Source organism: Schistocerca americana, chromosome 6 (assembly GCF_021461395.2).
Source record: "Schistocerca americana isolate TAMUIC-IGC-003095 chromosome 6, iqSchAmer2.1, whole genome shotgun sequence".
NCBI lineage: Eukaryota > Metazoa > Arthropoda > Insecta > Orthoptera > Acrididae > Schistocerca > Schistocerca americana.
In genome coordinates, this window is record NC_060124.1 from 23,128,642 (window position 1) to 23,144,394 (window position 15,753).

The 15,753-nt window shown below is 39.6% G+C and overlaps 1 protein-coding gene across 1 annotated transcript in view; it reads right to left on the reverse strand.

The window, feature by feature from the left end:
• The window catches only part of LOC124619377 (nesprin-1), a 635,455-nt gene that overhangs the window by 144,534 nt on the left and 475,168 nt on the right, over positions 1-15,753 (reverse strand). The window contains exons 101-104 of the mRNA XM_047145705.1: positions 14,245-14,403; positions 3,151-3,363; positions 2,621-2,770; positions 677-787 (exon numbers count right to left, since the gene is read on the reverse strand). Of these exons, the coding sequence (XP_047001661.1) occupies positions 677-787; positions 2,621-2,770; positions 3,151-3,363; positions 14,245-14,403 (633 nt within the window). The remainder of the gene's footprint in view (positions 1-676; positions 788-2,620; positions 2,771-3,150; positions 3,364-14,244; positions 14,404-15,753) is intronic.

A 15,753-nucleotide genomic window follows, 5' to 3' on the forward strand; every position in this document is an offset into this window, starting at 1 on the left:
GTTAAAAACATTTATTAAAACTTTTTCTAGCTCTCTCTCTGTCCATCGTGTGCATACATTTCACAATTATATGCATGCACTCACCATTCCACTCTTCAGTCAGTCACACACACTTGTGACAAACACACACACACACACACACACACACACACACACACACACACACACACACACAAACACACTAAAGACAACCTCCTGGGCATGAGATGTACCCATGTTAGTTTACTTTTGCTTAACACATGCTCTGTTTGACACAGTTAATACAAGAGTTTACAGAATTCTACAAAACTACCTTTATTTCACACTTTAAGTTTGTGTTTACATGGGTTTTACTACCACAATAAATTACTGTCTGTTACTTTGGGGATGCAAATGTCCAGCTTTCAGCTAAATACAAGGTGAGAGTACAGCAACTACTCTAACACTGATTACAGTGTACAGAACAAGGACGGCATTCAAAAACTTGTGTTAGTCCACGTTATTTAAATTAAAGGTACCAAAATCTGTAGCCTATAGTAAAGTGTAAGTTAACTACATCAACAGTATGAACAGTGAAGCGATTCTTAACATCATATTGCAAATTGACTGGCGGAGGATAAGTGACTTGTCATATTGAAGGGCACAATTTAAGTGCCAGCAGCTAGGTAATAAAAATAATTCCCCAAAGCATACTTACAGTTTGCTCTTCCAATGCCTTGTCTCTATCATGAGGAGAATAATTAGGAGCCATCACAGTGCGGAGTTGCTGCTCCATCTGCACCACCTGTTGGCGAAGCTGCTGTATCTCCTGCAGCAAGAAGAGTACCATGTCATAATGGCTTTCATATAATACCTAATTGCTTTACACATACACCCCATTTTCACTGAATTGATTTCTTCAACTGCTAGCCAGTAGGTAAGGTAGAAATGAAGTAAGTGTGTGAGTGCGTGGGAGGGGGGGATATGAACAATCAGTTAACAATACTAGAGAATCACACAGAATTAGGAGGAGAAAGAATAGCTGGCTAGTACTGACCCCCAGGAGGCAAAATTCTAATTACTGCTGATATACTTACACAGGAGTACAAAAGTCTACATTAGCTTTCAAACTAAGGGCATATTGGTTGACCTCAAGAGACCCACCAATTGTCAAGATGAAGGAAAAAAAGTTTTTGATCTCTAAATCTATTGGCAGCACTTAATCTACACCTCCTAAAGGAGAGTACTGGCCAGTCTCCTTGTAATTTTATAGTTTTCTCAAACAAATTTTCATTCTGACACAATATTCAAGAATCACTCAAATAAGGATTTTACGATTGATTTTCAGGAGTAAATTACACTTCCTTCAGATTAGGATTCTTTCGATAAACCTTAGTCTCTCTTCTCCAAGGTGACATTTATGTGATTGTTTCACTTTAATTTACTCCAGACAAGTATTTCTCGATGCTTAGCAGTTGTTACCAAGTCTATTGCCTGACCTTCCTGTAAAATGATATCAAGTCTTTTTATCTATTTACACACATCACAATACTTTTAATGTATGATCAGCTGTCAGTCTTCGCACTACGTACTGGTCAGCTTTAAGTGTTTCTGGATTTTACAATCACTGATGACACTTCCCTATCCATAAATGCTTCAACTACGAATAGAATTGGAAAGCCACTGGTTTTATCTGTTTGGTTATATATACTCACATAAGTAATAAAAAATCCTATCACACTTCTTGAGAAACATTAGACATTTCTTTATATTTTTGTCTTTCCACTAAGAACAATGTTAATCGCAATGTCTTAAATCCAATCGCACACCTCTTTTGACTATCCACAAGTGTATATTCTATTTGCCAGGTGGCAGTATCAAAGGCTTTTCAGATGTCAAGAAACAGAGCTGGATAAAACATTCAGTTTCTAATCTTTGGTCATTTATCGACATCCACGTTATACTGCTTCCTGAGTCTTAGCTCATTTGATATTACACAGTTTTACCTGGAAATAATCAGTTACCACTCCAACATGTGCTAAAGATTTCAGACAGTTGCCAATTCACTTGGACATCTTGTTTTGAATTTTGCTCACACTGAAATGGGTTATGGAGATACAATGTTACTTTATCTGAATTGCTTTTGTAATTAAACCCCTTAATGCTAAATGACGTGAATTAGAATCATATCAATGATGTGCTAATAATGGGAAGGTTAACTGTTTTTTAGCACCAGTACCAGCATATGCTGATTTTGCATCAAGCTAGCAGCACTTCTGACAAGTGCTGTATTCTCTTGAGTTTTTAGATAACCTCTAAAATGCCATGATTTTTTTATTTTATCTTTCATCTAGAAATTTATTCAGGTATAAAGAGATTAAAACTAAAAATTTTCATTTCACATTTCAGTCATCCATCTTCAGTAAAGACAAGATTCAAGTTTTGTCATAAATAATAGTAAATTTAAGAAGTATTTCTGATGAAGTCAAGATAAACAAGCTATGAGATACCTGGCAGGGTGGTGTGTGTGTGTGTGGGGGGGGGGGGGGGGGGGGGGGGGGTGACCCCAACACACACACACACACACACACACACGCACGCACGCACGCACACACACACACACACACACACACACACACTGAAAACAGAGTTATGAGCTAACCTGTTGATATCGATCCAACTGGCCGAGACTAGTTTCAAGCCCATCGGCCTGTTCTTTCACAACTGTCAATAACTGATCCAACTCGCCAATGATCTCCTGTGCTGCTTCTGATACTTTTGAATCGCCACCAACACCAGATCGAAAATGTACCTGCCAAGTATAAAAATCAGTTATGTACGCACATTGGACAACAGAATATGGAAGATACACCTACTACCATAGTCAACATAATTGTAAGAAGGAAGAAAGAGAGACTGAGAAAGGGAAAATATAAAACAACATTCACCAATGTTATGCAAAGTCTGTCATGGGCAGAAACAGACAAATGAAGTGAAGAACTAGGCTACATTTGTATCTTGCCTATGACTACTCCCATCTTTCACAGTCACAATCCCAAAAAAGTTTTAGGCGTAAATGAAAACTATCAACAGTCAGAAATGATGATTTTTCTGTTTATTATAATAACTGTACTCCAGATCCTGTTACACATACGTGGAACAACAAAGTATTAGCCCCTTCCCATTACTTACCTGTAGCTTTTCAACAGATACAGAGAGTTTAGTTTTCTGGATGGAAATCTCGGCCATTATCTTCTCCCGTGCATTGAGCTGATCTTTCAGTGGTCGCTTTTTATGCTGTGGTGACTCAAGTGATTGTTTTGATTTCTCAATCCAAGCACGTATATCCTTCATCTTTTTCTCACATTGTTCCCACTCCTCACTGGTCTCTTGCAGTAAGGCATTCTACAAAATAAGGAAAAATGAACTTTTATTAATGACATTAGCAATTTATACCATACTGTGGACAAGCAGTAATGGGGAAAAAAAGTCAAAATAATAATAATAAAAAAAATTATACAAGAATGATAAGCAAGCATCACATATGAAGAATATAATCTTTCAATTTTTCTACAATACAGATGCTCTGAAATTTCATTTTTTGTCAGTGAGAATCATTAATTACTTAAATGCAAATCTGTACTAGAAATGTAAATGAGTCAAATGACATGGTCCGCCTGATGAGTATGGTAATCAACAGTAAACAAACATTTTCTTCAAGTGTTGCTTCCCTAAACTTTAATTACTAGAAGCAGGAGGACTATTGTGTTAGTCAATCTTTGCTATCAAACAATACTGTATCGTAGAAGTAACCATTAGCAAAGGAAGCATTTCATTACACTTTATTAAACACACCACTATACAGGGTGTTTCAGAAACTCACAAACTTTGAGAAAACACACCATTATACAGGGTGTTTCAGAAACTCACAAACTTTGAGAATGATAAGTCACACACAGAGGATACTTTTTTTTTATTAAGGAACACACTGTCTTGAATGTTTCCTTAAAGTTATAATAATGAATAACTACAATTGCACAAAAATTACTATTATTAGGCACATTCTGACAATAAAAAAATTTACATGAATGGTTCAAACCATCCACTCTGTGTCCCAGTACATGCTGCACACCTTCAAGTCAATGCTCATCCAACTCTGGAGAGCATGTCAGGAGACTCAGATTTGATGGAATACATCAGTGATTCGAGCTATCAGCTCAGCTCTAGTGGCAGCTGTAGTGACGTGAACCATACTCTTGACATGCCCCAAAGAAAGCAATCGATGGGCATCAAGTCAGGCGAATGCATTGGTCATGCAGTGTGTCCTCCTTATCCTATCCAATGTTCCCCAAAATCGACAGATAGCTGTGCTCGTACATCAAAACATTAAGTGTCGGGTTCCATTGTGGTGGAACTGGCAGCCGGTTGTCCAGCAGTTTCTGAAGTGTGGTCAGCAGGAATTTTAAGTAAGCTGTTCTACACTCCTGGAAATGGAAAAAAGAACACATTGACACCGGTGTGACAGACCCACCATACTTGCTCCGGACACTGCGAGAGGGCTATACAAGCAATGATCACACGCACGGCACAGCGGACACACCAGGAACCGCGATGTTGGCCGTCGAATGGCGCTAGCTGCGCAGCATTTGTGCACCGCCGCCGTCAGTGTCAGCCAGTTTGCCGTGGCATACGGAGCTCCATCGCAGTCTTTAACACTGGTAGCATGCCGCGACAGCGTGGACGTGAACCGTATGTGCAGTTGACGGACTTTGAGCGAGGGCGTATAGTGGGCATGCGGGAGGCCGGGTGGACGTACCGCCGAATTGCTCAACACGTGGGGCGTGAGGTCTCCACAGTACATCGATGTTATCACCAGTGGTCGGCGGATGGTGCACGTGCCCGTCGACCTGGGACCGGACCGCAGCGACGCACGGATGCACGCCAAGACCGTAGGATCCTACGCAGTGCCGTAGGGGACCGAACCGCCACTTCCCAGCAAATTAGGGACACTGTTGCTCCTGGGGTATCGGCGAGGACCATTCGCAACCGTCTCCATGAAGCTGGGCTACGGTCCCGCACATCGTTAGGCCGTCTTCCGCTCACGCCCGAACATCGTGCAGCCCACCTCCAGTGGTGTCGCGACAGGCGTGAATGGAGGGACGAATGGAGACGTGTTGTCTTCAGTGATGAGAGTCGCTGCTGCCTTGGTGCCAATGATGGTCGTATGCGCGTTTGGCGCCGTGCAGGTGAGCGCCACAATCAGGACTGCATACGACCGAGGCACACAGGGCCAACACCCGGCATCATGGTGTGGGGAGCGATCTCCTACACTGGCCGTACACCACTGGTGATCGTCGAGGGGACACTGAATAGTGCACGGTACATCCAAACCGTCATCGAACCCATCGTTCTACCATTCCTAGACCGGCAAGGGAACTTGCTGTTCCAACAGGACAATGCACGTCCGCATGTATCCCGTGCCACCCAACGTGCTCTAGAAGGTGTAAGTCAACTACCCTGGCCAGCAAGATCTCCGGATCTGTCCCCCATTGAGCATGTTTGGGACTGGATGAAGGGTCGTCTCACGCGGTCTGCACGTCCAGCACGGCCGCTGGTCCAACTGAGGCGCCAGGTGGAAATGGCATGGCAAGCCGTTCCACAGGACTACATCCAGCATCTCTATGATCGCCTCCATGGGAGAATAGCAGCCTGCATTGCTGCGAAAGGTGGATATACACTGTACTAGTGCCGACATTGTTCATGCTCTGTTGCCTGTGTCTATGTGCCTGTGGTTCTGTCAGTGTGATCATGTGATGTATCTGACCCCAGGAATGTGTCAATAAAGTTTCCCCTTCCTGGGACAATGAATTCACGGTGTTCTTATTTCAATTTCCAGGAGTGTACATAAGCTAAGATGCAGTGTTACTGGCCCTAGAAGATAATTATCCACAATTTTCGCCTACATGTTTACGAAGAACCTTTGTTGGTGCAATCTTGCAGCAACTGGATACGCAGGTTCTCACAGTCCTATATGCAGGGTGTATACGTGCACACGGAAAAAATATTCCCAGATTTTCCCCGGTTAAAAATACACTTTTTCCCAGGTTAAAATACACTTTTTCCGTGTTAAGTGACAGTATACTCTTATTCGGCACTGTAAAACTCATCTATCCTTTGAATGTTATGGTTTTCTATACTGGAGTAGAATTTCCCGGCACGTTAGAAAACGTAACTCTGGGGAAGGGGGGTGGGGGGGGGGGGGGTGGGGGGGGGGGGGGGGGCACGTTTCGAAAGACCTTTTATGTGCAGCAACATGTACGCTGCATATTTTCATATTACGAAGGTATAAATTCGAATTCCACCAAACACTGCATGTCACTTCACTTTCCGAAGCATTGAAATCAAGATTGCCATGCGCTTTTGCAAGCCAGTCATAGCTCATGTCCCGTGATCTCGCCAGCTGATGACAGCATTTGACACGTGATGTAGTCAGCCAATAGCAAGATCACTCTTAAGTTGCGTGAACACACAAGTAAGAAACGTTAAGGGTTTAAATTAATATACATAGCATTCACCTATAATATTGGTCTTAAAGATTAATATGCTGGACATCACACAAATGTGCCAGTAAAATTTTTAATAACGACATAAATGTCTGATCTTCTGGGCACAAAATTCTTCTAAATGGTCGTCCTCACAGAGTTGATTTTTAAATGAGAGTCAAACGCTTTGTGATTTAAGAAATTCATCGTACATTCTCGCACAAAGCTCATCTTACGTAAAAGGAAATCTCCATTGAATGTAATGCTTTTCAAACCACCATTCGCAATATTTCCTGCGACCTGTTAGAAATAGGTTCATTTCAGCAGTTGCAAGAGAGCGCCAGATAACAAGCGTCACCACGCTTGCGCAGCTACGATGACGCAGGAAGCCCATATGGTCGTACGTGTAAAACATTAAAAGATATTACATTATGTCATAAAAGAAACGAAACATCAGAGGATACTTCAAGAGCGTCGGAATTTCATGAACCATACTGAAACGCATAATTCGGCTTAAAATGCACATTCGTATGCAAATTTTCTTGGAGTACCAGTACTGTATTATCTCATGTTTGGTTCTTTATTATGGCATAATGCCATACGTGCACTTGAAATGCAGCAAAAAGTTGAAACTAGCCAATAGTGTGAAATTAAACACTTCGTTTCAAATAAATTGACTGCCTCAACAGAAAATATTAATGAAAGCCAAATCTCTTTAGCAAACCAGTCAAAATAACTTCATTGTTCTGTAAGGCAATTAATGTTTGACTGTCAGAAAGTTGGAAATAAAATCTAAAACTAATAACATATTTTAGCCTTCCGTAATTATGCAAATGTATTTTAATTCATTTGATAGCTCCCCGCCACAAAAATCCGTTTTGTTATCATTTAACGTGAGAGCAATAAACAAAGAGGAAACAACAAAATCACTAAACGTAAACACAGGTCACGTGGAAACGACCCACCTCCCCACCACAACTCAGACTGCTCTGTGCATCAGCCCCAGATTTACTAATTTCCAAACCGGGGCAATAATAAGTAGTGGCGCCCAGCCACGCATCTGTAACAAGAAGCGGGAGATGGTACTACTCATACGCGACTCAACTGCACATGCGCAAGAGCCCGCCCGCAACGGCTCAAACGAATCTAATTTAAACAGTTGTCACGCCACACTCATTGGAGGCAATTTGTTGTTACAAAACATTGCATAGTCTTCCTAAAGCCTTTGACACACTTTGCTGTTGGCAGACACTTGTATGAGCACTGTTTTGTTGTTGCATACGGCGCATTTCCTTTGCAACTTTAGTTTTATTTTCTTTCTTTTTTTTTCTCCTGTTCATGTTTTGTTGTTGCAATATTATTCTGCTGTAGCAGGATACAGTAATATCCTTTGTTAGAGTATTGGTTCTTACCAGTCAAAATCACATAAATTTAACTGAGAACTAAAACAATGAAAAATTCCCAGGTTTTTCCCGGATGAAAAAATTCCCGGGTTTTTCCCGGATCTCCCAGGTAGTATACACCCTGTATATGTGGTTGTTCCTGCAGTTAAAATACCTATCATGTTTAAAGAAGGCCTCACCTATAAATAAAATGTTTATGGCCTACCACTCTTTGGTCTACGAACCACTGCACAAACTACATACAACGCAGGTGGTCACCTGGTCCTAAAACCTGCACCCTCTGTGGATGGTACATGTGACGGTTGTACTCCTGCAATGCTCTTCAGATACATGACCCATTCCCATAGCATGGGCTATACCACACATGCTGCTTTCCTTCCACCGCTTACAGGCTGGGTGTGTAAAATCCCCATTTCTTGTAAGTGTCCATGACCAGCGGATAAGGTACTGTGACATGTCTTCCATTAGGAATAAAGAGTTTTGTAGATAAGAAGGGCTACTTGTCCATTTCTTTTTGAGACACAACTGTGTAAGTAAGCTCATCAAACCCATACTCCATGTTTCATTGAATACTAATAGCAATAAAACCTGAATCCACGACAAATAAGATGCATGACAGTGAATATATAAATTAAGACAACACGTGCTGAATGCAGCACTGGTGAGATGCAAATCAATGTTGATACAAGGGTGGTTTAATAAGTCTGGTAAATTTCCATGAAGAAATGGAACATTCTGTTGTGCCTTCATGGTTGGTAAACTTGATTATTCCAAGGATCATATAAAGAATTTCCACAATGTACTGGTACTGTTCATTGCCGACAGCCATCTGAAGTGGTCACCGTGTAAACTGTGACAAAATGGAGAAAACCGAGTTTCTTGATGTTATTAAACATTTTCATTTGAAAGGCTGGACTGCCACACAAATCAAAACAAAACTGGACAAAGTCCACATGGACACTGCTGTTTCAAAGAAGATTAATGATTTTAAATGTGGTCAGAGAAGCACTGAAGACAAAGTGTGCTCTGGCCTTCCAACAGAGGTCAGTCCGAAGGAAACCATTGACAAAATTCATAATATGGTAATGTAAGACTGCTGTGACTAGAGGCATCTCAACTAGAGTGAGTGTATTATATCATGCACAGAGAACTGGCTATGAAGAAGATGCATGCGAGGTGGATGCCATGATTGCTCACAATCTACCGAAAGCGCATCTGGCAAACGTGTCAACACAATGTCTGGCACTGTTTGACTGCAATCCACAACATTTTTTGTGCCGATTTGTGACTGTTTATGAAACCTGAACGAATTATTACACACCACAGTCGAAATGGCAGTCAAAACAATGGACAAAGGCTGGTGAAAGTGTACCAAGGGAGGCAAAGACCACTTTGTCAGCTAACAACGTGATGGCCCCTATTTTCTGGAAATCCCTAGGAATACTCCTCATAGATTACTTGGGAAAAGGCGAAAACATAACTGGACCCTATTATGCATCGTTGTCAGAAAGATTGAAACTTGCCGTAGAAAAAAAAAAAAAAATACCAAGGCTGGTGCACAAAAAAAGCACTGTTTCATAAGGAGTAATACACCATCTCAAACGTCAGTGATAACAATGATGAAAGTGTATGGTTTGGGCTTTGAATTGGTTCCTCATCCACCATCTTCACCATACTTAGCCCCAACTGACTTCTTCCTGTTCCATAACTTAAAAGTTTGGCTTTCTGGGAAGAAATTTTCATCAAATGAAAAAACGATAGTTGCCGTCAACAAGTATTTGGTGAAGTCTCACAGAACCTATTTTTCCAATGGGATGAAAAAGCTGAGGATTGCAGGACCAAGTGTATAGCCCTCAAAGGAGACCTTTTTGAGAAAATGAACATTTTTTCTTGCTTTTTTACCAGACTTATAAACCACCCTCACACAGTATTACAATAACATAAGCTGAGTGACAGGACTGATATGACTTGACGGAATAGCAACCTGTTTAGGAGCTGCACAGGAGGTCACTAGGTGTTGGTATGCATCATGACCCTGAGCAGATCAAAATGTATCTGTTCCTTAAACAAAAAAATTTTTTTTGTCTTTCTGTTGTCCAGTAAACGTGTTTCAATATGAACTGAAGTCAAACTTTTAAAGAGTCCCTCTAAATAATTCTCACTCAAATATTCTCTCTCTTAAGATTAAGTTTTAATAGTGTTATAGTATTTTACAGTTTAATTTAAAATAATATTACTGCCCCCTGGGACTAAAACTGTGCAATGTTAAATGTCAAGTAAACAACAGTGTCTTATATTGCCACAATTAAGTTTACCATTAATAGATAGAATGATTTTTATTACTCAACAGGAAATGTGTGTCTGACAGAAAAAAATAAATTTTGCTTTTCTGGCAAAGTGGTACATTAACATATTAGTACAATGAAGTAACCAACCATCCATGTCAAGTACAGTTCCAACATGTATTGCTTTCATGAATACTCTTATAATGGAACTCTACAAAAATACATGAGATGTCTAAACAAATACCAGGGACAAGCTTCAAATTAAAAAAAAAAAAAAAAAAAAAATTATTTATTACACACACACGGTACTCGAACATTCCAGGCATACTGGTTTATCACAATTTACACGCTTATATGCAGTTTCTTGTTGTTCTGGAATAAACAAAGAATGCACCTCCTCTTTCTTTCCACTTTGTCACTCTTCACCATATTTTGTACTTCTTCCGTGACTCTTTTCCAAGAAGGTTTTGAACTTTTACCTACAAATCTCCTCCCATATTGGAGTTAGGTAGCCTATTTTCAAGATATGGTCTCAACAGATTTATAGATAGCTCCTTGACAACTCTATATCTGAGACACGTTTTCTTACAATAGAGTAATTTCATTACTGAATACATAAAGAGAAGATTCAAGAGCCCAATTCTTATAAGGCAAGAATTCAATTGGAATTCCTGGTTTATTTCTCTTCAAGGTACCTACAGGTGTTAACCCCTTCCTCTGATATTGTGTAACCACTCTACATAGGAAAACCAATTGACAGCAGCTACATTTCTGTTATTTTTCACAGCTGGCCACACTACTTGAAGAACTAACTGCATAGGAACATAAGGTTTCCTGTCTTCATTGCTCAGTTCAGCATTGTCAGAATGCTTACCAGTACATATGTAGGCAATATATAAGTATGAATTGTGGACATGTTAAACAGAAGCTTTTTATTCCATGTCTGGTGGCCATGTTAAGCAAATACATTTTGATGCCACATATGCCACAAAATGGTGTGAGCATTTCATCCATGGAATTATATTCTCCAAAGCAGTGCACTTTATGACTATTACTGATGAGTCTGGAAAAAATTTCCAAAATTGGTGCCAATTTGTCTTCCTTCTTGCATGTTTCTCTTGTTTCAGGGTCATCAAATCACAAACAGACCAACAGCATTTGGAACCACTTTGCTGATACTGCACCTCTAAGTAAAGGTCTTATAATATGGTCAGTAGAGAAAAATGATAGCACATCTTCATGGCCAGACTTACAGATACAAGTTAGCATACTAACCAACATTAGCACCTTTACTTCATACAGACCACTAGATTCGTAATTACTTTGCTGATATATTTCAGTTCATTTTCTGTACTGCTCCAGTTTAACGTTTGATCAATTCACAATTAATTAAATGGACCAAATATCCTCTGTCTTAGGATTATCACCAAAGTTTTTAACAGCCCTTGTTCTTCATTTACATGTTCAACATATAATCAACATAAGGAGTGTGGCCGAGAGTATCCTTTGGCACTGCTAGTCACTTTCTTTCCTGCTTCACTCACAAATAGAATGAGGGGAAAACGACAGTCTCTATGTCTTCTTATCAGCTCTAATTTCTCATATCTTCATGGTCGTTACGCGCAATGTGCGTTGGAGGCATGTTCTGCAGTCAACTTTAAATGCTGGTTCTCTAAATTTTGTCACCAACAGTGTTCCTCTAAAAGGTTACATTCCCTCCAGGGATTCCCATTTGAATTCCCGAAACATCTCCTTAACACTTGCATGTGGTTTGAACCCATCAGTAACAAATCTAGCAGTCCATCTCTGAAATGCTTCAACATCTTCCTTTAATCCGAACTGGTACGAATCCCACACACTCGAGCAGGACTTAAGAATAGATCGCTCTAGTGTGCCATATGTGGCCTTCTCACAGATGAACCACAATTTCCTAGAATTCTCCCAATAAACCGAAGTCGACTACTCATCTTTCCTATTACGATCCTCACATGCTCATTCCATTTCATATCACTTTGCAACTTTATGATCAGATATTTAAACGATGTGGCTGTGTAAAACAGGACACTACTAATGCTGTAACTGAACAATACCAGTTTGTTTTTCCTACTCATCTGCATTAACTTCCATTTTTCTACATTTTTAGCTAGCTGCAATTCAACATACCAACTAGAAATTTTGTCTAGGAACTCAACAATGACACCTTACACTACAGCATCATCAGCACACAATCGCAGATTGCTGCCCACCCTATCCACCAAATCATTTATGTATATACAGAATAACAGCAATCCTATCACATTTCCCTGAGGCACACCTGGTGATACCTTTGTCTCTGATGAACACTTTCCACTGATGACAGCATACTGGGTCCTATAATTTAAGAAGTCTTCAAGCCATTCACATATCTGTGAACCTATTCCATATGCTCGTACCTTCTTTAACAGTCTGCAATGGGGCACCATGTCAAACACTTTCCAGATTTCTAGAAATATGGAATCTGCCTGTCGCTCTTCATCCATGTGCAGTATATCATGAGAGGGAAGGACAAGCTGAGTTTTCCACAAGCAATGCCTTCATGGACATTAGCTTCTCAGTCACAAAAAAATTTATTACATTTGAACTGAGAATATGTTCAAGAATTCAGCAGCAAGCTGATGTTAGGGATTTTGGCCTGTAATTTTGTCGGTCTGTTGTTTTACCTTTCTTATACACAGGTGTCACCCGCATTTTTTCCAAGTCACTTGGCACTTCACACTGGGTGAGAGATTCATGTTAAATGCAAGCTAGATATGGGACCAATAACATAGAGTACTCTTTGAAAAACCGAATTGGGATTCCAGTCGGACCTGGTGACTTATTTGTTTTCAACTCTTTCAGTTGTTTCTCTACAGCAAGGATGCTTGTTATCCATACAGGAGTATGTTCGATGGTCAAACAACAATATGTTTGTACAATTCTCCTGCATAAATGATTTCTTGAACATGAAATTTAAAATTTGGGCTTTCATTTTGCTATCTTCAACTGTCATACAGACTGGTCAACAAGTGACTGGATGGAAGCCTTAGACCCACTTAGCAATTTTACATTGAACCATAATTTTCTCAGTTTCTCTGACAGATCTTTTGCTAAGATGTGACAGTGGTAGTAGTTGTAAGCTTTGCATGGAGATCTTTACACAGACACATGAATCTCTACTAACCATTGCTTGTCATCATTTGTGCATTCTCATTAGATAACAACAGTCTCTGTTCCTCAGCATTTTCTGAATCTCCTCATTAAACCATGGTGGTTCTTTCCCATCCTTAATCCACTTACTAGGCACGTAATTCTCAAGACCACAATTCACAATCTGCTTAAACTTTGCCCATAATTCCTCATGTCCATCCTACATGCCCATAATTCCTCATGTCCATCTTACAGGAACTATGTGATGTCAATTCACTGCCTAAAGGAGATGCCAACAACTGCTTGTTTGCTCTAGCTACCAGAAACACTTTCCTATACCCGGTATTCCATGGGTTACGTTATCCCGAGAAATCCATCAAGCATTAGTTAGTTCTTTTGATTCCCAACAAAATCCATTTTCCCTTTGCTAAACAACAGGAACCTACATATCATTATCTCCCGGATCACCTGTGCACCAAAAGTCAGCACCCGTGGCAGTCTTGTTCATCAGAGAAGGCCCTGAACATTTCAGGAGAAAATTAAGAATCACAATTGGAATTGTCATCAGAAAATGAATCCTATACATACATTTCCTCTCTGTCTGCTTCTTCCCACATCCAAGTAGATATTAACAGTAATAAAAAGTGCAATTGTGCAATAACTGGTTGAGACTGCATAAACGTTTTCAACACAGTATGTGAACAGGACTTGTAATAGAAAAATTATCATCTGTTGTCTGCTACAAAAGTTGATCATGGAAATACACGTTGTAATGGAACATGTTGTTTATCCTTCAAAGTGAGTGTGTGATATCTGAAATGCTGATAAAATAAAAGACACATTAAATAACATGACTTCATTATGTAATTATAAAACACAGCTGTTGCTTACTCTTTCCATTAACTGCGATTCCACTTCATTCTTGGCTTCCTCAGCTTCTTCAAGCTTCTCAGGTAAATCACCAGCACTTGTTACTTTGCTAATACTCTCTAGTTCTTTTCGCATGTCAGTTAAATGCTTGCTTACTTGTTTACAACTCTTCACAGCAGTCTGGCAAAAAGCATATAGAGACATGTATTAGTGTTTAATATTGAAGAGTCAAGTCACAAATAAGCATCAACAAAGAAATGTTTATATTTCAGCCACCACAATTTAATGAAGTATCATTTTACATCACTTCCCATAAATACTATATTTCAAGGTCAGTTAAAAATGATAATGCAATGTTTTACATTCAAACACAGGACAATTCATGATGAATAGAATGATTACAAAGAGCTATAATTATTTAGTGCTTAACAATATAATGGCAAGAATTACAGAGGATATAAAAGAAAGTTCAAAATTTTGATCAGAGCAGATGCTTTGAAATTTCATTGTGCATTAGTGAAAATCATTAACAACATAAATATGAACTGGTACCAGGAGTAGAAACAAGACAAATTTATATAATGATTTGTCTAAGACAGTGGTTCCCAAATTTTCTGAAACCATTGTCCCTGAGTGCAAAAACATATAACATATTAGCTAATAGTGCCCCCCTCCCCCCCACCCCATCACCACCACCACCACCACCAACATTGGTACATGTCTAGGCTTTAGAATGAAAAAAATCTTTCAATACTTTTATTTTTAAGATCATAAAAGATAATTACATTTACTGTGTGTGCAAGTTTTAATAACCTGAACTAATAAGTCATTGAATTGAGGTACAGCATATTTCTAACAACCTTTCCTTATTGAAAGATGAACAATTTCAGTGCACCATAAATACCACCTACAACTTAGTCTCTGAAAAGAAAGCTAACTGTCCACACTGGGTGTAGACACGACACAAAATACGCTTCCTCTGCAGCACTCCTCTCGCTAGCGACGCTCATTCCCTGCACCCAAGTTTAAAATGCATGCACTATACTCATTGTTTGCAAATCAACTCTGAACTGACACAAATTAGATTGTTTTAGGCTGCTACTGTTTTGGGTCTGACCATGGGCACTAATAATAATAATAATACTGTGTAGGCCCTGTAGCAAAAAGTAGCCCTTAAATAGTTACTGTTGTGCTGTGCAGTCCATTAGTTTATTTAACTGTTGCAAAGTGAATAATGAAGCAATTTCTTGTCCATTACAAGAACTACCTACAACTCACAGAAGGCACTTCCCATGATATAGTTAAGCATATGTGGCGTGTATGTCTCAGTTTTACTGCCATACATGCATGGTATAAAGTACAAAGCACAGGGTGGCCAAAATACAACTGGCTTGGGAAATATTTCATATACCATAAGACTGGCAACCCAACTTTACATCATCCGATCCACATATGGTGATGTAAGCTGGGTTGTTTATCTTATAGTGTATGTAATATTTCCCGAGCTAGTTTTATTCTGCCCACCCCATA